This window comes from Sapajus apella, unplaced genomic scaffold, assembly GCF_009761245.1.
Source record: "Sapajus apella isolate SASKATOON/1434 unplaced genomic scaffold, GSC_monkey_1.0 scaffold146, whole genome shotgun sequence".
Classification (NCBI taxonomy): domain Eukaryota; kingdom Metazoa; phylum Chordata; class Mammalia; order Primates; family Cebidae; genus Sapajus; species Sapajus apella.
The window spans coordinates 2,039,848-2,065,004 of NW_022437086.1; the positions used below are offsets into that span (position 1 = coordinate 2,039,848).

The 25,157-nt window shown below is 40.8% G+C and overlaps 1 protein-coding gene and 1 long non-coding RNA gene across 7 annotated transcripts in view; one reads left to right on the top strand and one right to left on the bottom strand.

Moving 5' to 3' along the window:
* LOC116540884 (S-adenosyl-L-methionine-dependent tRNA 4-demethylwyosine synthase TYW1) overlaps positions 1–25,157 on the top strand; it is a 309,103-nt gene that overhangs the window by 182,060 nt on the left and 101,886 nt on the right. For all 6 annotated transcript variants that reach the window (XM_032264675.1, XM_032264672.1, XM_032264670.1 and 3 more), the window contains 2 exons: positions 10,822–10,932; positions 24,626–24,793. In XM_032264675.1, coding sequence (XP_032120566.1) covers positions 10,822–10,932; positions 24,626–24,793 — 279 coding nt within the window. The remainder of the gene's footprint in view (positions 1–10,821; positions 10,933–24,625; positions 24,794–25,157) is intronic.
* On the bottom strand, positions 9,534–15,106 carry LOC116540887. The gene is made up of 2 exons (XR_004264624.1): positions 15,033–15,106; positions 9,534–9,599 (listed from the first exon to the last, which is right to left on the bottom strand). It is a non-coding gene; the product is annotated as an uncharacterized LOC116540887 (long non-coding RNA).

Here is a 25,157-nt window from a genome sequence, read left to right on the forward strand (position 1 = left end):
TTTTTTTTTTTTTTTTTTTTTTTTTTTTTTTTTTTCATTTTTTCATTTTTAGTAGAAACTGGGTTTCTCCATGTTGACCAGGCTGGTCTTGAACTCCTGACCTCAGGTGATCCACCCATCTCAGCCTCCCAGACTGCTAGGGATATAGGCGTGAGCCACCGCACCCAGCTACAACTGTAACCATTCTTGTTTCACATGTCATTATTCATGATTTACCCACAAATTTTCTCTTCAACCTTTCCTATGTCTCTTCTTCTGTCTGAAGGACTTTTTTAAAAACAAACAAGCTGGATGTGGTGGCTCACCCCTGTAATCCCAGCACTTGGGGAGTTCTAGGCAGGAAGATCACTTGAGTCCAGGAGTTCAAGACCAGCCTGGGCAACATAATGAGACACTGTCTCTACAAAAAGTATAAAATGAACCGGGCATGGTGATGCGCCAGTGCACTTCAGCCTGAGTGACAGAGTGAAACCCTGTCTCAAAAAAAGTAAAAAATTAAAAACAAAATATAAACAAAATACCATTATCACACCTAATACAATTAACAGTGCATCCTAATGCATTTCCTGAAAATTCAAGTGTGTCTCATTTTCTCTGATAGTTTCCAAAATAATTTTTTATAACATTTTTCCAAACAAGATTCTCACATTGTACTTTATTCATACTTCTTGTAATGTAGTTTGTGGAAGAAGATGGGTCATTTGTCATTCGAATTTGCAATATCCCAAATTTGGCTGATTGAGTCCTTTTGATATCTTTTAATAGAGTCTGTGTTTCTTTGTAATTCCTATAAAATGGTAGTTATATCTAAAGGCTCTATTGGCGATCTACTCAGTTTTTGGCAAAAATACTTAATAGTTGTTGCAGTACTGTTCCCAAATGCATCTGTCAAGCAGCACACAACATCTGGTTGTTAAGATTGATTAGTGGATTTTCTATGTAAATGATCGTGTTATCTCTAAACAAAGACAGTTTTATTTCTTCCAAATCTGTCTTTTTCTTCCCTTGTCTTGTCTTACTGAACTCATTGGGACTTCAGTACTCTGTGTAAAAGCAGTGGTGAGAGAAGACATCCTTGCTTTGTTCCTGATCTTAGTGGGAAAGCTTCCATGTTCTTGCCGTTAAGTAAGATGTTAGCTGTAGGTTGCATCAAGCAACCCATTTTGCTTGCTTACATACAAATGGCAGATGGGTTTTCTGGGAGTATTTCCGTGGAGAACTGTGAGAAGATCTGTTGCATAGTGCTGGTCTTCTGTCTGGTAATCAAGATGTCTGTAGTTAGATTCTTTGGGACATTTGTCACATTAGGACTCCTGTCCCCTATGCTCTTGGGATATCCTGAACTTACCATTATGCTGCTTATCAGATGAACATTTCTGCATGTCTTTTCCCCCCTATTACAAAAGTTTTAGTCATTTATTGTAGAAATATGGGGCAATACAGGAAAACATAGGAAATCCAAACAGGATAAATAAAAACATTTTATGAATTTTTTTTGTTGTTGAGACCAAGTCTCGGCTCACCTCTGCCTCCTGGGTTCAAGCGATTGTCTGGCCTCAGCCTCCCGAGTAGCTGGGATTATAGGCGCACAGCACCACACCTGGCTAATTTTTGTATTTTTAGTAGAGACGGGGTTTTGCCATGTTGGCCGGGATGGTCTTGATCTCCTGAACTTGTGCTCTGCCTGCCTTGACCTCCCAAAGTGCTGGGATTACAGGCATGAGCCACCGTGCCTGGCCCATTTTATAAAACTTTTAAAAGCAGGCAGAGAAAAAGAGAGATTACTTTCAAAAGAGCAACAATAGGCCAGTACTTGATCTCACAACAGAGATGAAGGCACAAAACGTGGAGCCTCAAAAGGCTGAAATTTACCAAGAGCTGCCAATCTAGAAGTCTGTTCCCAATGAAAATATTTATGAGAGTGAAGGAGAAAAAATGTTTTGAAGAAAACAAAATCCTACTTAGTAAACAGGCCAAAAATCAATAAACTAAATGCATATATTAAGAAGTTAATAGGTACCAACAGTTTAAAAAAAAAAAAGAGCAGTAAATTAAACAGAGAAGAGAGTAAGTACTTGGAAGGAATAAAAAGAACAGAAATTAAGGAAATAAAAAACATCCATAAAATAGGATTATGAAGAAACCAAGAGTTGATTATTCAAAAAATCTTACAAAACTGATGATTACCTGGCAAGTTTAATCAATAAAATGAGAGATGATACACACAAGTAATGTTAGAAATGAAAATGAAACATCACTATAGATCCTATAGACATTAAAAAGATAGGAGGATATTTTGAATCACTTTATGCCAATTAATGTGGGAATTTAGATGAAATGTACAACTTCCTAAAGAATGAAGCTTAAGAAAATTAACACTAGATGAAATGATCTAAATGGATTAATAATTGTTAAATAAATTGCTTTTTTAAATTTAAAACCTCGTCCAGTGGAAACTCCAGGCCCAGGTGGTTTACCTGTTGAATTATACCTGTCATTCTCGATGATACCAGTCATCCGGAGAACCAACACCAAGCCCTACACAAGTATTCCAGAGGGGAATCACAGCCCTCTCCGTCTCATTTTATTAGCCCAGCATTATCTTTATGCTGAATTCTGAGAAGAATGAGACAAAAGCATAGCAGCAAATGTTATAAAGAAAAGATCAACAAACGAAATACATAAAACCAAGAAAAATTGACTTCATGAGTGCAAGTTTTGTTGAGTGTGTAAACATCAACCAACCTGTTTATCATGTCAAAATAAAAAGAAAGATGGTAGGATAAGCTTAATAGGTGCATAAAAGGAATTTGAGAGGAATCCATATGTATTTATAGGTAAAACCTCATGGCAAACCAGGGTCAGAAGGAAACTTCCTAATCTGATAAAGGTATTTACCATAAAAGTCATACTTCATGAGTAAATGTTTAAAACCTTACTGTGCAGAGTAACGCAAGCATGCCCACTGTCTTTATCACCACTTCCATTTAACATGGAATCAAAGTCCTGGCTAGTTCTAAAAGACAAGAAAAAGGGGGAAAAGTTATGATTGGAAAGGAAGATGTCATTTTTCATAAATAAATATGTACGTAGACAGTCCCTTTCAAAATTTGTAATTATTTACGTTAATAAATGTATTTTACAAGACTGCTATATCAATACGTATCCAGCTTACAAAAATCAGTTATATTTCTGTATGCCAGCTATTAAAATATCAGTTAAATATTAGTTAAAATAGGAAAAATAGAAAAGATACTACCATAACAAATCCTGAAAAATATATTACCTAGGAATAAATCTATGGAAAGAAGTTTGAGATCTTTATATTGAAAACTATAAAATATTGAGAAATTTTAAAGGACCCAAATAGAGGTAATTATTTTGGCAGATTCAGGGTTGTAAAAGTATCATTTCTCCATGCACTGATTATATTTAATTATGGTAGCTGCTAGCTATATGTGGCTATTGAGTACTTGAAGTGTGGCTACCCTGAACTCAGCTATGCTGTGCGTTGGAATTCAAAGACTACACTTGATCTTAGCTAAAAGGCTGAAAAGCAATGGAATTCAAAGGCTTAGTCTGTTGAAAAGACTGTCAGGTATCCCAATATTTAAATATTGATTGCTTCTTGAGTGGATAATTTTGGGGATTTATTAAGTTAAAATACATTAAAAAAATAATTTCACCTGTGAACTTACATTTCTGTTGAACAACACTGGCTTATAGATTCAATGCTGTATCAGGCAGAATCATAAAGGGTTGTATATCTTTGTGGAAATTAATAAACTGATTCTAAAGTATGCATGGATATGCAAAGGTCTGAGAATAGCCAAGACACTCTTCCAGAAGGACGACATAAGAGAGCTTGCTCCACTGTTGGGCTTTTCAACGTTGGCACCATTGACATTTTAGACTGGATAATTCTTTGTAGGCAAAGGGCTGGGTGGCTGTCCCGTGCACTGTAGGATATTCAGCAGCAGCCTGGCCTTTATCCACTAGATGTCAGTAGCAGCCCCCATTTGTGGAAGCCAACAAATTTTCTCCAGATGTTACTGATTGTCCCCTGGGGTGCAGAATTGCTCCTGGTTGGGAATCATCTCTACTGGATATCGAGTCTTAGTATAAAGCAACGGTGTGTGATTAAAAATGTGCTGTTGGGGCAATGAGAAACAATTCGATCAGTGGAACAGAATAGAAAAAAGGAGAAGCAGACCATCACATGCACAGACACTGATTCTATTTTAGTTATTACAGTACAATATCTGTAGGTTAAATAAGTTTAACCTCTCGACACCACACACAAAAGTCAGTTTTGGTGGATTTTTGACACAAATGTGAATGGCAGTATAATAAAACTTCTCAAAAAATATGTAAGAGCTTATCTTCATGCTCTTGATAGCATGGAATGAACCTTTCAAGAGACATAAGAAACACTAATATGAAATAAATGCTAATAAGAAAAGAAAGTGCAAATGTATGAAAATTAGGAATTCTTGTTGATCAGAAGGCATTGTGAAAAAGAAAGCTGTAAAGTGGATGAAAATATTTCTAGTACATTTATAACAGAGCTTTTCTTTCCAGAAAATGCAAATGATTTGTTGAAAATCGGCAAGAAAAAAGACATATTCCAATAGCGAAATACTCAAGACATTTGAACCAGTACTTCACAGAAACAGAGATACAGATAGCCAGAAAACATAGGAACTCAGCCTGCTTACATCCACAGGCAGATGCAGAGCAAAAGCCATGCAAGAGTGGTGAAAACCAGCAATATTAAGTGTTGTTGAAGATAACAGCCAACCAAAACTCTGAAACAAGGCAGGTGAAAGCGTGGCAAAACGACTTTGGCAATCAGATGGCCAATATCTGCTCAAGTTGAATGTATACATATCCCATGACCCAGCATTTCCATATTTAGGTGGATGCTAGGTAGCAAGTGCTCTTGTGCATCAAGAACAAGACAGCCAGGTACAGTGGCTCATTCCTGTAATCCTAGCAATTTGGGAGGCTAAGGCAGAAGGATGGCTTGAGCCCAAGAGTTTGAGACCAGCCTGGGCAACAAAGTGAGAGCCCATCTCTAACCCCTCCGCCCCCCAAAAAAATAGCCAGGAGCAGTGACATGTGCCTGTAGTCCCAGCTACTCTGGAGGCTGAGGCAGGAGGATCCCTTGAGTCTGGGAGGTTGAGGCTGCAGTGAGCTGTGCTTGTGACACTACACTCCAGCCTGAGTGATAGAGCAAGATCCTGTCTCAAGCCAGAAAAAAAAGGGAAGTGGGGGAGAGGGAGAGAGAGATGGGTACAGTAGCACTCATAGCAGCAGTAGTTTTTTTTTTTTTTTTTTAATACGGAGTCTTGCTCTGTCACCCAGGCTGGAGTGCAGTGGTGCAATCTCAGCTCACTGCAACCTCCGCCTCCCAGGTTCAGGCAATTCTCCTGCCTCAGCCTCCCAAGTAGCTGGGATTACAGGTGTCTACCACCACGCCTGGCTAATTTTTTTGTATTTTTAGTAGAGGTGGGGTTTCCTCATATTGGCCAAGCTGGTCTCAAACTCCTGACCTTGTGATCCACGTGCCCCAGCCTCCCAAAGTGCTGGGATTACAGGCGTGAGCCACCACACCAGCCAGCAGCAGCAGTATTTTTTAAGAAACCTGAAGTAGGGGTTAAAATCATTCACTAGTAGTATATTCATACAGTGTGGCCGTAAAGCTGTATCTATGGCTACACATAAGTACCATGCACTCTGCCGGGCCACTGGAGCTCCAGTTTCATAGAACAGCATCAATGAATCTTGGAGACATCAAATTCAGTGAAAGCAGCCAGACACAAAAGGAATATGTCACAGTAGCATTTTATATATTCCCTTAAACAGGCATAACTGAACTCTGGCGTTCAAAGAGACAACCACATTGTTTTATAATAGCTAAAACCTGGAAATAATCCAAATGTCTAGGGTGTGGTTAAATAACTTGTATATTCAGGCAACCCAATACTAGATAATAAAAATGAACAAACCTAAACATGCAGCAACTTTGGAGAATTTTATTTTTTATTTTTATCCTTTTGAGGTGGAGTCTCACTCTGTTGCCCAGGCTGGAATGCAGTGGCGCAATCTGGCTCACTGCAACCTCCACCTCCCGAGTTCAAGCAGTTCTCTGTCTCAGCCTCCCAAGTAGCTGGGATTATAGGCTCCTGGCACCACACCCAGCTAATTTTCGTATTTTTAGTAGAGACAGGGTTACACCATCTTAGGCAGTCTGGTCTTGAACTCCTGACCTCAGGATCCACCCGCCTTGGCCTCCCAAAGTGCTGGAATAACAGGTGTGAGCCACTGCACCTGGTGGGTGAATTTTATAAACACAGTGTTGAGTGGCAGACACCAGACACAAAATAATGTATCATTCCACTGACATAAATTCCAAACACAAGCAAAACTAGACTATCATGTTAAAGTCAGGATATATGATACTAGTGAGGTGAAGGGAGTGGATAGTGACTGGGAGGAGCAGAGAGTGTCTGGGTGATGCACATTTTGTGATCATCCCTTGAGTTATACATTCATACTTTGTGTGCATTTCTCTTTGTGTGTTTCATCTCACAGTTTTCAAAGATTTAGCAAAGTATGAGAGAGCCTGTTCTGGTTTCTACTGTTGCATGACAGGTGAGTCCCCAAAACTGGGGCTTAGCATGAGAGGGTTTTTGGCTTCATCCAGGAAAGAATTTAAGGGCAAGCTGCTGGTGTTAGACAGGACTCTTTTATGAAGGGTGGGGCTTCTTGCAGAGCAGGGCTAACTCACAGGCAGTGCACCCAGAATGGACATTGTATGGGCTCTTGGCAACTGTATTTATATGCATGTAAATGCATTTTTAATTACATGCAAATTAAGGAGCAGGCCAATGCAGATAGAGGGGGCATTATTTAGAACTTTCTAGGAAAGGGGCAGTAACTTCTGGGTTGTTGCCATGGCATTTGTAACTGTCATGGTCCTGGTGGGAGTGTCTTATGCTAATGAGCAAGAAGGACATCTTGGGATCACCTTAGTGGCCTTTGGCTGATTCCTGCTGGTTTCTTCACTTCATCCTGTCTGGACCCGTTTTGGTCAGCAGGATTGTGACCAGAAAAAAAGTCCTACCAGTCTCCTACCTCACTGTTGCTTGGGTTCACACCCCAGCTTTGCTGTTCTCCGGCTGTGTAACTTCAGGCAATTTCCTTAATAGCTGTCAGCCTCACCTTCATATCTGTAAAGTGAAGGTAGTAATCCAATCTATTTTTTGAGATTTGTTATAAAGCTTGGACAAATATTGGAATCTTTGCCAAGCTACAAAGCACTTTACAACAACAGCTGGCACACAGTCAGGGCTGAGTAATTGCAAGCCCCTGCTATTATTTTTACAGTTACTGTGGCCAGTTTATTTGTTCAGCTGAATTGTAAACTCCCATTGGAATTACATTATATTTATAAATCCATCCTGGCTCTCCATGTAGATGAGTTTTTGTTTAGGTCTCTTAGCAAACTTTATTTTATTCACTGTCCTGCATGCTATTTCATAATTTAATCATCAGGCATTTATAGTTTTATGTTTTATTTATATATATTTTTTGAGACACGGTCTTGCTCTGTCACCCAGGCTGGAGTGCAGTGGTTCGATCATGGTTCACTGCAGCCTCCACCTCTCAACCTCAAGCAATCCTCCTGCTTCAGCCATGCCTACCTATTGTATTTTTTATAGTGATGGGGTCTCTTTATGTTGCCCAGGTTGATCTCCTGGCCGCAAGCAATCCGCCCACCTTGGCCTTCCAATGTGCTGGGATTACAGGCACGAGCCACTACACCTGGGCATTTTATAGATGCATTTTGTAGTTGTGAGTAGAATATGCTTTCTCTTGAATTTTGTAATTGCTGATTGCTGGCATAAAATAGCTAATACTTGATGATATGATACACTGCTATCAAGCTTGGTTCTAGATTTCACGTGCTAAATGCGACATTCAGATAGAAACTTAAGAACAGAGAGGTAACGATATCTAGAACATGAATTGGGATTCATTCTGGCCCCAGTGTTCACATTTAACTCACTACTGTATGCTTGGAGAGCTGTTGATTTTTATATTTTTCTTTGGTAACTGGCCACTTTCCCCTAATCTCATTTTTAGTTGATTCTCTTCGGTTTCCAAGAAGCCAATTTTATTATTTACTATTAATTATTTTTTGTATATTCTCCAGCAATTCTTAGCCTGGCCATGTTACTTTGATTATAACTTGTAGGAAAACGTTTTTTAAGAAAGGGTAGAAATTATTCTGTTAGTCCAACTAAATAGTAATGTATTTATTAATTAATTAATCAATTATACAGTCTCACTCTGTTGCCCAGGCTAGAGCACACTGGCACAATCTTGGCTCATTGCAACCTTTGCCTCCTGGGTTCAAGCAATTCTTTTGCCTCAGCCTCCCAAATAGCTGGGATTACTGGTGTCTGCCGTCACTCCCTGCTAATTTTTGTGTTTTTTAATAGAGACAGGGTTTCAAGACATTGGCCAGACTGGTCTCAGACTCCTGACCTCAAGTGAGCCACCCACCTCGGCCTCACAAAGTGCTGGGATTACAGGTGTGCGCCACCGTGCCCGGCCCCTCTGTTTTTTAAATCAGTAAAAATAGGATTGACTATTGACTGGAGAGTGTTGTAGATTTTTTTTTTTAATGTTAAGGTTGTGTTTTTTTAATTACTGAATTTACCAAATGGCATTTGATTTGCTCATTCTGGTTTGTTTTAAAAGCAGGGATGGCTTTTAAACTATATCAAATAACTTTGGGTGTCTATGAAGATGATCATGTGGTTTTTCTGTGCTGAACTACTAGTATAATGAATTGTATTACTGTATAGCCTAATACTGAATTGTCTTTGCATTCCCAGAATTTTTAGCAGAATGCTGAATTTTACTTGCTAAAATTTCTATAAGATTTTTACATATGTAAGTATGAGTGAGATTGGTCTGCAGTTTTCTACTATTTTTGTTAGCTTTTGGCATTGGAAGAATTCTAAGTATGTAAAGGGAATCTGGAAGATTTCTGTCTTTCCTTGCATTATATACTGCATTTTAGAAGGAACTTTTGCATATATATGAGTAAATATGCTCGAAAAACATTAAATTCTGGTGTGGCTGCCCAATATTCTTTATTAACGATCTCTTAGTTTTCTTCAATGAAGATTTCAAGTGTTTCTTCTTTTGTGTTAATGTTGGAAGTTTTCAAATATAGACTAAAGTAATGAGATTGGTATCATTTTGTGCATGCCTTTCACTTTTTTTTTTTTTTCTTGAGTATTTTGATCCTTGCTACTTAAGGTATGGTTTGAAGGTTAGCAGCCTGGGTGTTATTTGCTACAGATGCATGTAATCATGTACCTAGAACCACATACATCCCATCACCTTTGCAATAGTCTGTTGGTTAAAGTCAAGTTACAGGTGCTGCACCTACTCAAGGGGTGAGTGGCACTTTAGATTTTAAGCTATTATTATTATTATTATTATTATTATTATTGAGACAGAGTCTTGCTCTGTCGCCCAGCCTGGAGTGCAGTGGCATGATCTCGGCTCACTGCAACCTCCACCTCCCAAGTTCAAACGATTCTCCTGGCTCAGCCTCCCAAGTAGCTGGGATTACAGGTGCGTGCCACCACACCTAGTTAATTTTTGTATTTTTAGTAGAAACGGGGTTTCACCATGTTGGGCAGGCTGGTCTCAAACTCCCGACCTCAAGTGATCCGCCTGCCTTGGCCTCCCAAATTGCTGGCATTACAAGCATGAGCCACCACATTCAGCCATAAGCCATTATTAATAATGTTGTCCTGAGATTTTTTATTGTGTTTGAATTTTTAATCATTTGTTTTGGGTTCTAGAACAGAGCTACAAAGTCAGAGTGTAAGCTTTTTTAAAGCTTTAATGACTATTGTCTAATTACGTTTTCAGAAATCTAGCTTGGCACAGTGATGTGCACCTGTAATCCCAGCTCTTTGGAAGCCTGAGGCAGAAGGGCCACTTAAGGCCAAGGGTTCAAGACCAGCCTGGATAACATAGCAAGACCTCATCTCTAAAAAAAGTTTTAAAACTTAGTTGGGCATGATGGCATGTGCCTGTAGTCCCAGCTACTTGGGTGGCCGAGGCAGGAGGATCACTTTTGCGCAGGAGATTGAGGCTGTGATGAGCTATTATTGCATCACTGAACTCCAGCCTGGATAACAGAGCCAGACCCTGTCTCTAAAAAAAGAAAAAAGAAAGAAAGAAAACCAGTTCCTCTTGTGTTTATATGGCACACAAATGGCAGCATTGACAATCCATCCATGTGCCATTTCTGCCAACAAGAAATGCCAAGTGATCATTAAATAATGAGAGAATGGGAACGAGGACAGGACTTATCAACACTTCTTGTCACTGACAACTTGGGTGATGATTACCTGAAAGCCTAAAGGGTATTTGAACTAATTTTTTATAGCCTAACACTGTTTGTTCGTTTATCATTCCTTACTAAACGAAAATCAGTGTGTCTGTGTTGAGAAACCTTTGGGTGCCTGGCATGGTGCTAGATGTTGTGGGTGGGAGAAAAGAAATATATCAATATCTCATGTGCCTTCCATAAGGCACGTTAGAATCATACTATAGCATTTATTTTTGTTTCATCTTTCCTCAAAATATAGCTTCGTTTTATAAAAGTTCATAATGAGTTTTGCCTGCCCTGGGTAGTCTGGGTTGAAAAAGCTTGCGAAACCCTCTAAGTTATGGATGACGTCCACCAAGATAACAACGAAGTTGGCCTTTCCTTTGTTTTAGCAACAACGAACTGTCTACAGACTGACGCTTGTGAAAGCGTGGAACGTGGACGAGCTCCAGGCCTACGCGCAGCTCGTGTCCCTGGGGAATCCAGACTTCATCGAAGTGAAGGTAGGCCCCTGCTGGCTCTGCTGGCCGTGGTGGAGTGAAAAAAAGTCGTGGTGCTTCACTGGCCGTGGTGCAGTTAGAACCCTGTAGAACTCGGAAGGAGGTCCCAGGAATCGTGTTGGTGTGTTCATGTAGTGATCAGTGTTCATCAAGAACCTGCCGTTGTTCTAGGCCTTGGGGATAACAGCAGTCAAGAAGACTAAGCTCTTGCTCTTGTAAAGCTAGTGTTTCAGTGGGAGGATAGACAGTCGACACAAATGAGTAATTAAAAGCCAGGGAGTGACATGAATATGCTGAGAAATAGAATAGTGTGGTGGTGAGTAATTGTTGGCTTTTACATAAACCTTTATTTCAGACATACAGAAGTAAAGAGATTGGTCTGATGAACCCCCACACACCCATCACCCACCTTCAAAACTGAGCAACTCATGATCCAGAGTTGTTTCAATTATACCTTTACCCATTTTCTGTGCTCTTAGCCCAGATTCTTTTAAAGCACATCACCAAAATTATGTTATTTAATTGTTTTGTTTCATTTAATTGTTTCTTAAATGAAACAAAATTTAAAGCAAACCACCAAAATTATATCATTTAATTGTTTTGTTTTCATAAATGTTTCGGCATATATTCCTAAAAGATATGTACTCTTATTTTCTTATTTTTAAATTTAGTTTAATTTAATTTTGAGATAGGGACTCGCTCTATCACCAGGCTAGAGTGCAGTGGTATGATCATAGCTCACTGTGGCCTCTAACTCCTGGGCTTCAGCAGTCCTCCTGCCTCAGCTGCCCAAATAGCTGGGACTAGAGCTACATGCGACTATGCCTGGGTATTTTTTGTAGAGAGAAAGCCTCACTGCATTATCCAGGCTGCTGTCAAACTCCTGGCCTCAAGTGACCCTCTTGCCTCAGCTTCTCAAAGTGCTGGGATTATAGGTATGAGCTACTGTACCCAGCTGATGTGTAATCTTTTTTTTGAGGGGGGGGCGGAGTCTCACTGTGTCACCAGGCTGGAGTGCAATGGTTCAATCTCGGCTCACCGCAACCTCTGCCTCCTGGGTTCAAGCAATTCTCCTGCCTCAGCCTCTGGAGTAGCTGGGATTACAGGCACCCGCCACCACATCCAGCTAATTTTTGTAGTTTTAGTAGAGACAGGGTTTCACAATGATGGCCAGGATGGTCTCAATCTCTTGACCTCGTCATCTGCCCGCCCCGGCCTCTTCAAGTCTTGGGATTACAATTGTGAGCCTCTGTGCCCTGCCCCACTGATGTGTATCCTTCTTAAACAGTTATTGAGAGTGCTGGGCTCATACCTAAAAATTTTCATTTCCTCTTCCGCGTGTTTTTTTCCTCTTATAAATCGGTTTTGCTGTAGAAAATGGATCGTGCATCTTGGCTGATTCCCTGTATTTATATTTTAGATTTTGTTGATTGCATGTTCCTCTGTTTCCTGTATTTCCTGTGGATTGGTACCTATAGTTAGATCAAGAGAGGACTGATGAAATTCAGGGGTGCATGTATGTGGGTTTGCTTGTATTTCAAGAGTATTTGGTTGGTGGTCTTGTATACTCCAGTCAGGAGTCACATAATGTCTGCTTGCCTCTCATATTTTTCCAAGTGTTTCTTTGTGATACATTCCTATGAGTGTATTGCTGGGTCAAAGGGTAAATGCATCTATTATTTTACTACATATGGTGGTTGACTATTTTAGGGAAGCTTTTGTAAGATGACATTTTATTTTATTTTTTGTTTTTTGAGATGGAGTCTTGCTCTGTCACCCAGGCTGTAGTGTAGTGGCGCAATTTCTGCTCATTGCCATCGCCGCCTCCTGTATTCAAGCAATGTTTTCTCCCTCGACCTCCCAAGTAGCTGGGACTATAGGGATCCACCACTGCACCTGGCTAATTTTTATATTTTTTAGTGGAGACGGGGTTTCACCGTGTTGGCCAGGCTGGTCTCAAACTCCTGACCTCAAGTGCTTCACCCACCTCGGCCTCCCAAAGTGCGGGAACTGCAGGGATTAGTGCCACCAGGCCCAGCCTGAGATGCCATTTTGAAAACTGATACATAAATGGTAAGAAGCAGCCCCACAAGCAGAAGCCCGGGGTAACAGTGCTAGTGCACAGAGGTCCTGTGCTATCCTAGCGGAGTGGCTGAGGTTGGCAGTGGTACAGGATGAATCAGAGCAGTGGGCTGGGGCAGCTTGTGTGAGGCCTTTCAGATAAAGATAAGGAGATTGGATTTTAAACTAAGTTTGATGGTAAGCTTTTTAAATATGGGTGCACTAGGAAAGGGCAGGAAGCTGGGGAGAGAGGCAGTCTGATTTGTGGTTGTGAAAGATCACCCCACTGCTGCTGCATGACTTGGTTATAGAGGGCAGTGGAGTGGACAGAACAGCCACGAACTGAGTGGTTAGTCCAAGCAAGAGATGGTTTGGGGAAGGTCAGTGGGGTTTGAGCAGGGTTGGAGAGCAGTGGCTACATTTAGGATTCCTTTTGAAAGCGGAACTGATAAAACTTTTTGCCTGATTAGAAGTACAGGCTGAAAGAAAAAAGAATCAACAACACCCGAGTTTTTGGCTCAAGCCATTGCGTGGACGGTGGAACTGTTTGCTGAGATACAGAAAACCAGCGGGGAAAAGGGGACACATTTGGGGAGAAATGTTGAGCTCCCTGGTGGCCATGTTAAATTTGAGATAGCTTTAAATATCCACACAGAAGATTAAATAGATCGTACGTTTTACAAGCTCAAAGTTTCAGGGATAAGACCGGGTTGGAAATTATGATTTGGAAGTAATGGCTTTTTTGGGCAACTAACAGTCCATAAGACAGGAGAAGTGATGGGAACTGTCTGCTCATTTCAGTTTATAGTTTTGAAACTGAACACCCTCTGTGTCATATCAGAGATCTTTTAGAGTTTTACAGCTGTCTTTTGGCGAGTTTAGCTTTTGGTATTACTCTGGAGGGGGTGGGCAGGTGGGAACAGATGAAATACTGCTGTCTGGGTATGTAATATTTTATCTCTGGTCAGGCCAAAGACACTCTTAAAATTGCTCTTAATTTCAAAAGGCTACTCTTGGCAGGAGCTCTAATGATGCAAAGATACAAACTGCAGCTGAAAATATGTGTCAGCTTAAGCCAACCTTGCCAACATCAGAAATTAGTGTTGTTTTAATTTATGATTTAGCTATTAAAGAATGCTGCCTCAAATTATGTTGCAGTAAAAGCTCTATTATAATAAAGAAGCTTGGCTGGATCTCCCCTTTTTTCATTTCCTTCCTTTCTTCCTCTCCACTCCGCCTCTCCCCGCTCCTTCCTTACTTTCACAGTTATGTTTTTCTATAAAGGACACGGTATTTTAAATCTGGGAAAAAAAAAAAATCAGTCAACGTTATTTTTTAAAGAAAGACAGCTACTTGGTAAACAGTATAATTCTCTGCTGGGTATTATTCGGCTCGCCAAACTGTGAGCATTGCTAGGAAATAGATAAAGCCTTCTGTCTATAGCTGAGATGTTTTGCTTTATTTTTCTGAGAGTCTTGCTCGGTTGCCAAGGCTGGAGTGCAGTGGTGCAACCATGGCTCACAGCAGCCTCCAACTCCTGGGCTCAAGTGATCCTCTCACCTCAGTCTCCCAAGTAGCTGGGACAACGGGTGCACACTACCATGCCTGGCTAATTTAAAAAATTTTTTTATTTATAGAGATCAGGTCTCACTGTTGCCCACGCTGGTCTTGAACTCCTGGCATCAAGCAATCCTCCTATGTTAGCCTCCCAAAGTGCTGGGATTACAGACCGGAGCCACTGTACCCAGTCTAGCAAATATGCTGTAAACAACAAAGTTTTCTTTCAAAATTTCTATTTTACTCTTTTGTCCCTGCATTCAACAATGTTTTTGAGCTCTCTCCATGTGATAAGCCTTGTTAAAGCACTAGAGATGAAAAATTTTATGTAAATGTGCTATTTAGGAAATGAATGTTTTATTGAAAATAGACAAAAATATGTAAAAGTAAAATAACCTACTCTGAGAGATTTTATAGTTAAAAACTCTTGGAGAAATGATCGCCCAGACTGGAGGTGCAGTGACACAATGTTGGCTAACTGCAACCTCCGCCTCCCAGGTTCAAGCAATTCTCATGCCTCAGCCACCCAAATAACTGGGATTGCAGGTGTCCACCACCACGCTTGACCAATTTTTGTACTTTTTGTAGAGACACGGTCTCTCGCAATGTTGCCCAGGCTGGTCTTGAACTCCTAAGCTCAGGCAATCTGCCCACCTTAGCCTCCCAAAGTGCTGGGATTACAGGCGTGAGCCACTCTGCCCAGCTTAAAATAAATTTTGTGATGATAAAATATAATCTAATAAATAATCGTTTATGTTACATCAGAGGAAGGCACAGTCAGTCTTGCCTTTTTTTTTTTTTTTTAAATTTTTTTTTTTTTTTTTAAAGATGGGATTTCACCGTATTGGTCAGGGTGGTCTCGAACTCCTGACCTCAGGTGATCCACCCACCTCAGCCTCCCAAAGTGCTGGGATTACAGGTGTGAGCCACCAGGCCCGGCCAGTCATGTCTTATCTTTCGTACAAGATCCCAGGGAGAAATGTCCTGCAGTGAATGTCAAATGCCTGGTCACTGGAGGATTCCATCTCATGCTTTGTTAACTTACCTGTCATTTGTCCAGCAAGTTAATGAGGTGTCTTCCTTTGATGTTGTAGTAGCAAAAAGGGTGTTTACAGAATATAACATACTGCTACTAAGAGGCAATAATATTCATTATGAAATTACATTTTCTTTTTTTTTTAAAGTTTAATTTCTTGATTGCATTTTCAGTGTTGTATGTTCAAATGTATTTATGTAAGAAAAATATGGAAGGATGTATGTCAGACTGTTAACAGTATTCTATTTGGGAGAAGGGGAAAGAAAGGTTTATTTTACTTTTTATAATTATGTATTGTGTCGATTATTACAATGAGCATGCATTGGTTTGTAATTCAAAAGACAAATGAAATCAGTAAATGGAGAAGCCATCCTTTTCCTGTTCAATAGGATTAAAGTACAGAATATCTGAAAAGACATCTTTTTGTTGTTATTGTCTTATTATTAAAGTTATAAATTTCTAAAGTAGAGGAGTTTTAAAAATTATTGGCTGGGCACAGTAGATCATGCCTGTAATCCCAGCACTTTGGAAGGCCAAGGCAAGTGGATCACTTGCTGTTAGGAGTTTGAGACCAACCTGGCCAACATGATGAAACCCTGTCTCTACTAAAAATACATAAATTAGCTGGATGTGGTGGCAGGTGCCTGTAATCCCAGCTACTTGGGAGGCCAAGGCATAAGAATTGCTTGAGCCCAGAAGGATAATAAGACCTCTCCATAAAATATTTGATAAGAACTAGCAATATGGTAGGCTATAACCTCAAACCTCTCTAAGGATAAACATTTAGAAGTGAACCTGTTATGAAAACCATACATTTGGGAGGCTACATATCTGTCAGGGCCGTAAGGGAGACACTCTAGGACCTATAAGGAAAGAGACCATTCTGGAGGCACTCCATGGTTCCAGACGACAGGATTTGGGATTAAAGGACAGAAGACTAGGCCCTTTCACCTTCAGTGAAAGGATGGATTAGGGAAAAACTCACCACGGACACAGTAACAGTTGGAAGGCTTTTTCCTTACCTGCAAAGAACAAGCCTCTCCAGGGCCTTACCCTCACTCAAAGGGCCTTGGAGTTCAAATTTAATATTATATTAAATTTGAATTTAATATAATATAATTTAATATATGCTAAGGTCATATAAATGCCCCCAAGATGTGAAATCCGTAATACAAATTGGCCCTACGTTCCTGGATATGCCTGGAGCTCCCTGCAGACACAAACCCAATGCTGTTCATACCCTTTGTATTTCAACTGAGTTGCTTATCTTTTTGTTATTAGGTTCCTTGACACTCACGCACATACACATGCATGTGTATGTGCGTGCATTCAGAGTATTGTACCGAACTGTTTACACATTTCTAAATCTACTTTGAGGAAAGTTTCTGACATGTATGTATCTCCCTATTCAACTTGCTTTTCTCATTTTTCTTGTAGCACCAATCTAATTGGATTTAGAAAAGTCTGCCTTCCTTTTTCTATCTACCCTGTGCATACGTTCTCATTTATTTGTGAGTCAAAGAAAAATCATCTTAACTTTGGTCATGTAAGTGGTTGCATTAACACCCATGGGTCAGGAAGGGTGATTGTAAATTCGGGAGTGGCGTCGTGGACAGACATGCCCTTGGCACCTTTTCTCCCTGACGTGTGTGTGGGCGCACGTGTGTGTGTGTGTGTGTGTGTGTGTGTGTGCACCGATGCGCATGTATGTGTTGTGTGCATGTGTTTGTGTTGTGGGCATGTGTGTGTGTCCGTGTGTGTTGTGTGCATGTGTGAATTTGTGTGCATGTGTGTATGTGTTGTGTGTGTGTTGTGTGCGTGTGTGTGTGTGTGTTGCGTGCATGTGTGAATGTGTGTGTGTGCATGTCAAGTCTGGGGTCTCCCATAGTCTGCACACACTGGAGTCTCATGAGGGGCAAGAGGCAGTGCACAATTTCGATACCTACCTACAATATACCAGTGTAGCCTGGAATGGGTTATTCATCCTCCTTGAGCATAAATTCTGTCAGTATTAAATTAGAATAAGAATATCTCTTTAATAAGTTTGTTTGAGAATTCAATGCAGTAATGTAGGCCCATATTCAGTAAGTGTTTAGATCACTTTCCATTAAGCATATTTGTTCACAAGAAATCAATAGAGGCTATTTCTTTATTTTATGGATTTCCTCTTTTCTTTCATTACCAGTCTTGTACAATATTTTTCTGCGATATTCCTTGTAAATTAGCATGTATTTTAGCTTCATTAGGCTTAAAGAGGCCTTTATTTGCTAGCCAGATAATCTTCCTTGTCATTATCTGCTTGCTTGCTTGCTTGCTTGTGAAAAGTTTTCGTGTTACAACCATCTGTCTTGCTGAAAACTTTTGTAACACAACACTGTGTATTCTCTGCCTAGCATTACACCTTGAGAATAGGAAGTGCTCAGTAATTATTTGTTGTCAAATAATTGAAAGCACCTGAGCTGTGGATAGTGCTCAATCCTTGCAGAATGCACCCTGCAAAATGATTGTCTTAGCATATCCTCACTCTCCCCCTCAAAGCTGAGGAATACAGTCAGTTTTTCTTGTACTTAGCAGTCCCCAACCAGTGTTTATCAGCTGGTTCGTAACTGTTACAGAGTAGAAAACTCCTGAATAATGCAAATGAAATTTTATATTGGATTAGAAAAGAGTTGTGGAGTTTAAAGTCGTAGAAGAATGTCTGACTTGGTTTTTCATTCATTTAGCATAGATTGATTTGGGGTGCCAAGAAGAGCAAGGCACAGCTGTTGCCCTTGAAGGGCTCAGAGTTTAATGCTTCGTTTTACCAGTTACCTGGTAACAGATAACTGCACAGGATGTGGTAAGATCAGGGTCAGAAAGGGTGGAGGTTCCTGAGCAGAGGTTAAAAAATGATGGGTCGTTTTAGCCAGGTGCAGACAGGATGCTGAGTGGGCAGTCCATCTCTAGAGTTACTTGTGCATAAGGCCAAAGACGGGCTTGAATGGCTGATGGTTTATTGTTAGCACAAGCTACAGAGGCAAGTGAAGAAGGCCTCGTGCCATGATGAGAAGCTTGTACTGCTTTAAAGGGAGTTACTGAAGCATTTTTAGGATAAAGGAATGAAGTGTTTGGGGTACATTGTGGGAAAAAAATCATAAAGTCATTATTTCTTTTCTCATCAAACTCTAGGGTACAAAAAACAGTATGAGGAGGACATAAAACAAAACTCTAGAGGACAAAAAACAAAATGAGAAAAGCAAGTTGAATAGGGAGATACATACATGTCAGAAACTTTCCTCAAAGTAGATTTAGAAATGTGTAAACAGTTCGGTACAATACTCTGAATGCACGCACATACACATGCGTGTGTGTTTCCATTTTAAAGTCAAGGAACCTAATAACAAAAAGATAAGCAACTCAATTGAAATACAACAGGTATGAACAGCATTGGGTTTGTGTCTGCAGGGAGCTCCAGGCATATCCAGGAATGTAGGGCCAACTTGTGTTACTGATTTCACATCTTGGGGGCATTTATATGACCTTGGCTTACTATAATATTAAATTTGAACTCCAAGGCCCTTTGAGTGAGGGTAAGGCCCGGAGAGGCTTGTTTTGACACCCAGTTGGTTTAATTAGAATATCAAGTAGTCAAACCCAATACTGCTCTTCCCACAGACTGTGAATCCCAAGGCAAACTCTCTAGGCAGCCAGTGAGGAAGACCTTGTGGCCCTGTCTTATCTTAGTCTGTTTGCATTGCTGTAAAGGAGTGCCTGAGGCTGTGTGACTTGTAAGGAAGTTTACTTGGCTCCTGGTTCTACTGGCTCTGCAAGAAGCATGGTGCCAGCAGCTGCTTGTGGTGTGGGGGCCTCAGGCTGCTTTCAGTCATGGCAGAAGGCAGAGAAAAGAGAGAGAGAGACAGACAGATAGATGGATGGACACTGCCCTCATGACCCAAACACCTCCTATTAGGTTCCACCCCAACACTGGGGATCCGATTTCAGCATGAGTTTTGAAGGCTCAGATATCCACAGTGTAGCAGCCCCCATCTCCTAGGGCAGTGGGGTGGGTCCGGAAGCCACCAGGGTGTAAAAGTGAGGGTTATGCTTTTCACTGCAAACTCAAAGATGCATAAATGATCTTGTTCTGCTTGTTACTCCTCAGCCTGCAGATCCTGGCGTGAGTAACTTGGCTTTTCCGTCGCCACGCTGTACCCATCTGTTTTCCTCAGACTGTTCTTTACTCAAAGTTTTGGGTGAAGAACATGCTGCTTCTGATAAGTGGAGTTGGGGCTGAGGGTGAGAGTGGATGAGAAGGTGGCAGACAGCCGTGGTGCGAAGGGAAAGCTTTTCAGATGATGCTGCGCTCAGGAATGAAGTCAGGGCAAGCGTTCGGGAGACTAGACTAGATGAGTATGGGATGAAGTGGGGCGGTCACAGCAGAGAGAACACCAGACAGAGGCACTGGGTGCCTGAGTGAGGGCTCGGGTCCTGGAGGTGACCCCCAGTCCAAGTCACCAAGACCATTTCTGTCACGGTGCAGGTTTCGGCCCTATAGTTGACTCAGGAAGTTACCCGGGACTGCTTCCCTCAGAGGAGTTTTGTTTGTTTGTTTTGAGACAGATTCTCTCTCTCTCTCTCACCCAGGCTGGAGTGCAGTGGTGCGATCTCAGCTCACTGCAACCTCTGCCTCCAGGGTTCAAGCGATTCTCCTGCCTCAGCGTCCTGAGTAGCTGGGATTACAGGCGTGCACCACCAAGCCCGGCTTATTTTTGTATTTTTAGTAGAGATGGGGTTTCACTATGTTGGCCAAGGTGGTCTCGAATTCCTGACCTCACGTGATTGATCTGCCTGGCTTGGCCTCCCAGAGAGCTGGGATTACAGGCATGAGCCACCGTGGCTAGCCACCTCAAAGGGTTTTATCTGGCTAAAATGAGAACTTTTATGTGAAAATACCATAAAGCATCACAGAGTTGTAAGGAATGGTGAAGTCATGATAATGAGCTGCAGCAGGTATCCTCTTATTCCCTTCCCAAACCAAATCTCCCCTCAATGTTTCATGACTGTTTTTGCTGAGTAATAAAATATTAAAGTATTTTCAAAAGCTGTTATCACGAAGATAAGATCTTATCTAAAAACTCTGATTCAGTGGACTTTTTAAATATTAAAAAGAAAGTCCTTTGAAGTAGCTGCTGTACATGGTTGTTTGTGTAGTTCACACATCATAAGCAGTATTTAAACTGAGGTCGAGTACACTTTTATGACTAATGTGGCTTATCAATAAATCATCTCCATGTTGTTTATGCACTTGGGTAAAGTTAGCAGTTTTTCAGCCATGCTTTTATAATGATTTTTTGAACCGTATCATTACTTGTCTTTTTTATTCACCTTAAGCTCTGTGACTGAGAAGAAGGGGCTTGCTGCCTGATGCTCTAGAAGCCGGTATTTGACGGGGGAAAAAAACTTTTTTGCAAGTCAGCTAATAAAGAGACATTATTCCAGCTCAAATTTGTCTCCCTGTGCGGTCTTTAAGGTGGTGATTTTATTAGAAAAGGTGTAGGGGATAGATTCTCGGATTAGTTAATGAATGGTGGAAGGAAAGGGGAGATTTGGACAGTCCTCGGACAGGTGCAGTTGTCTATTTCATCCTGCTTCCTCATGGATTACATATGCAAATTCACGGGGAGTTAGTATGAAACATGGTGGAAATTTGGGCTGTGACGTCAGCAAGCTCTTTCCATGCAGACTCCATTGGCCATGTTGGGTCCAACCTATTTCAGCCAGGTTTTTTTTTTTTTTTTTTTTTTTTAAATCTCACAAGCAGAGGGAGTTTTAGCGTTTTACTAAGTTGTTTCTTTTCTTATACTGCCATCCAGCAAATGCAAAAATTTCTGTTAGTCATTGGTTTCTTGAACTCTCTAGGGTGCAGTTTCAGCTCCAACTCAGTTTAATGAATTCTCTAAATCACTGGGCAAACTGAGAAGATTCTCTGGTTTGGTGTAATTAAGCTGGGTACTGTGGTTTATATTCCACAAAGGCCATCTCACTTTAGTGCACCAGTAATCTTTTTGAACAGCTGTCTTGAGTCAAGTGTTTGGCACAGCTCATTTGAGTCTTCATCCAAATCCCAAGTCTGCCATCAGGGTCAGGGTCAATCTGCTCATTTGTGGGTTTTTAAAAATTCAGTGTCAGCCAGGTGGGTGTGGTGGCTCACACCTGTAATCCCAGTACATGGAAAGGTGAGATGGGCAGATCATTTGAGGTCAGGAGTTCAAGACCAGCCTGGTCAACATGGCGAAACCCCGTCTCTACTAAAAATACAAAAATTAGCCTAGTGTGGTGACATGTGCCTGTATTCCCAGCTACTTGGGAGTCTGAGGTAGGAGAATCACCTAAACCCAGGAGGTGGAGGCTGCCGTGAGCCAAGATCGTGCTACTGCACTCCGGCCTGGGTAACAAGAGCCAGACTGTCTCAAAAAACAAAACAACAACAAATGTCAATTTGTTGACATAACAAATGTCATTCTGCATTCTCCAATTTGTCTGTGGTGTATGTGTCCTGTCTCTCTCTCTCTCTGTGTGTGTGTGTGTGTGTGTGTGTGTATGTGTGTGTGTGTATGTGTGTGTGTGTGTGTGTGTGAGAGAGAGAGAGAGAGAGAATGTGGATGAGGGGTACACATACCTTTCCCCCCACTCCCTCCTCCTCAGTTATTTCCCACTTAGTGGAATCATGTCTGGGATATTTAAAGAACTTGTTGAGAAAAGTTTGATTTGGGGGTATTTGAAGAGTCCACAAAGTTAAGCTTTATTTCAAGAAATAAGATAAATCTTTTATTATTAGAAAATTAATAATTTACCATTATGTAATTTACCAAATAGATAGGAAATTTTGGGTCTTGTATGCCTGGGCTGTCAGGTAGAGTCCAAAAGAGTTAGACAGTTTATCTTTTTGCAGTTGTACTATGAAGAATTTCTATGTTGGTGAAATACATATGTGTATATGTAGTTGTGTGTAAGGGTATATAGGTACATACACAAATACAGCTAGTGCTCGACTTACGACCACGATTGGTTCCGACAGACCGGTCGTAACACGATTTGGTTATAAGTTGAGTAGGCTATATGTACAGTACTTTGAAGTGATGTTATAAAAATCTGTAAGTCATATTTTATCATAATTTTCTTTCATTATTGTTATATATCATAATTTTCTTTGTTCATTTTATGCCATTTGTATCACCTCTACACCATTTTGTTTCTTATTTTTACATTCGTCAGGTTTAAGTAAAACACCGCATTACCAGTACAACTCATTTAATATTTGCAAAACATACAAAATTACAAAATACAGGTGCATACAAAAATACAAAATACAGGTGTAAAAAATACCATAGGAAACATTTTCCCAATTGCAAAACATATCAAAATATATAAACATGTACGAAACATTTTATTGGCCGCTGGTGCTTGGTTGCGGATTGTTGATGTCGTCATCTGAGGCAGCAGTTGGGGTTACCGGAGTTGGTTTTTTCATAAACATGGTGAGCTTTGTCTGAACTGTATGTTTCTTTTTTTCTTCATAAATTTCACGATACGGACGAAACACATCGTGCGCCATCCATTCAATCCTTGCAAATCATTCGATGTTTGGGTCCATTGCTTCGAAATGTATAAGAAGTTTATTCAGTAAAGATAAACCGTCTGATAATCCCTTAGTGGTGAACTTTCTTTCTGGCTCCTCCTCTTCTTTCTCTGCTTCTCTTCTTTCTTCTTCCGCCACTCTTTCTTCTTCCAGTTCGATTAACTGTTCATTTGTAAGTTCTCCGGATTCTTTGTCTAGCAACTCTTCGACACCTTCCATTTCACACTCCAAAGAAAGGTCTTTAGCAAGTTTTACTGTTTTTTCCCGAATTGTTTCAAGTTCATGTTCACTGTCAAATCTGTCAAAATCATTAACATAGCGCTTAACACAATTTTTCCAGATGCCATTCATGCACTTTGTCATCACAGCCTCCCAGGCGATAGCGATATTCTTGATACACATCAAAATGTTGTAGTGTTTCCAAAAATCTACAGCGGAGCAGTCGTGGCTAGCAATTGTGGTCGTAAAGTCGAATGGTCGCAAGTTGCATAGGTCATAAGTTGATCAATACCTGTATATTTCCCTTTCAGCATGATTATTTATACAACCACATCCAAAGTGCATTACAAAATGAACTTTTTAAAGAATAATTTTAGGCCAGGTGTAGTGGCTCACACTTGTGATCCCAGCACTTTGGGAGGCTGAGGCAGGTGAATTGCCTGAGGCCAGGATTTCAAGACCAGCCTGGCCAACATGGCGAAACCCCATCTCTATTAAAAATACAAAAATTAGCCAGGCATGGTGGCAGGTGCCTGTAATCCCAGCCACTCGGGAGGCTGAGGCACTAGACGATCTTGAACCCAGGGGTCAGACATTGTGGTGAGCTGAGACTGTGCCACTATACTCCAACCTGGGTGACAGAGCAAGACTCTGTCTCCAAAAAAAAAAAAAAAAGAACAATTTTAAAGCGATCCTCATTTGGCACTTTAAGGAAAAAGTTTGCCAGCCTCAATCTCAATAATACTAGAAAATGGAACCTCAGCTTATTTTCCCAGTGAATCAATTACTTGGTCAGTGAATTTTTATGCGTGTCCACTGTGCCCTTGTTATTGTCCTAGAGGGTGATAAATCCTTCAGAATTCCTCAGTTACAGTGCACAGATGAATCTGAATCAAAAGACATGCTGTTGATTCAAATACATTATTGTGACCAGACAGCACAGACTGACATGGTAGAAAGCACAGGTGCTTAAGCCCCAGCAGCGTCGTAGAGTAGCAAGAGCATCAGCCTGCTGTCTTTGTCAGTAGCTACTTTATGATCTCCCACGCAGGTGTTACCATCTCTGCATCCACTTCCTTCCCTTTAAAATACGGACTGGATTGCATTGGATGACCTCAAGAAGGCTTTCTGGCTCTGAAAGCCTTCCTCTGTGATGTGCGTGTAGGTCTGTAGTGTTCTGTCTGACGGTTGTACTGTTTCCACAGGGTGTTACCTACTGTGGAGAAAGTTCAGCAAGCAGTCTTACCATGGCCCATGTGCCCTGGCATGAGGAAGTGGTACAGTTTGTCCTCGAGTTGGTGGATCTGATCCCCGACTATGAAATTGCCTGTGAACATGAACACTCTAATTGCCTCCTGATAGCGCACAAAAAGGTAAGCCTAACTCAAACATGCATTCTTCTGTCCCTCCACCCTGCTGTTCTTTCCTTCTTTCTTCATTTTCTTCTTACTTTGTTATAGGGATTATCTGCTTGTTTGCTACCTTTCGTAAAACAAACGTTAAGAAAGTCCTAAATTCTGTCTGCTGGGCTCATAAACTCTTTTTTGTGTGACATTGCTTCTTGTTTAGCCCTCATCTGGATATCTTGAAGTACTTTCTGGTTTGCAATTTTTAGAAGGTGCATTCTAACAAAACAAAAGCACAATATCCTTGTAATAACCTCTAGTCCTTTCCTGGAATGACAGGGAAAAGCTAAAATAGTTAATAGTCGCCATATGAGCTTCTAGCCGTCAGAAG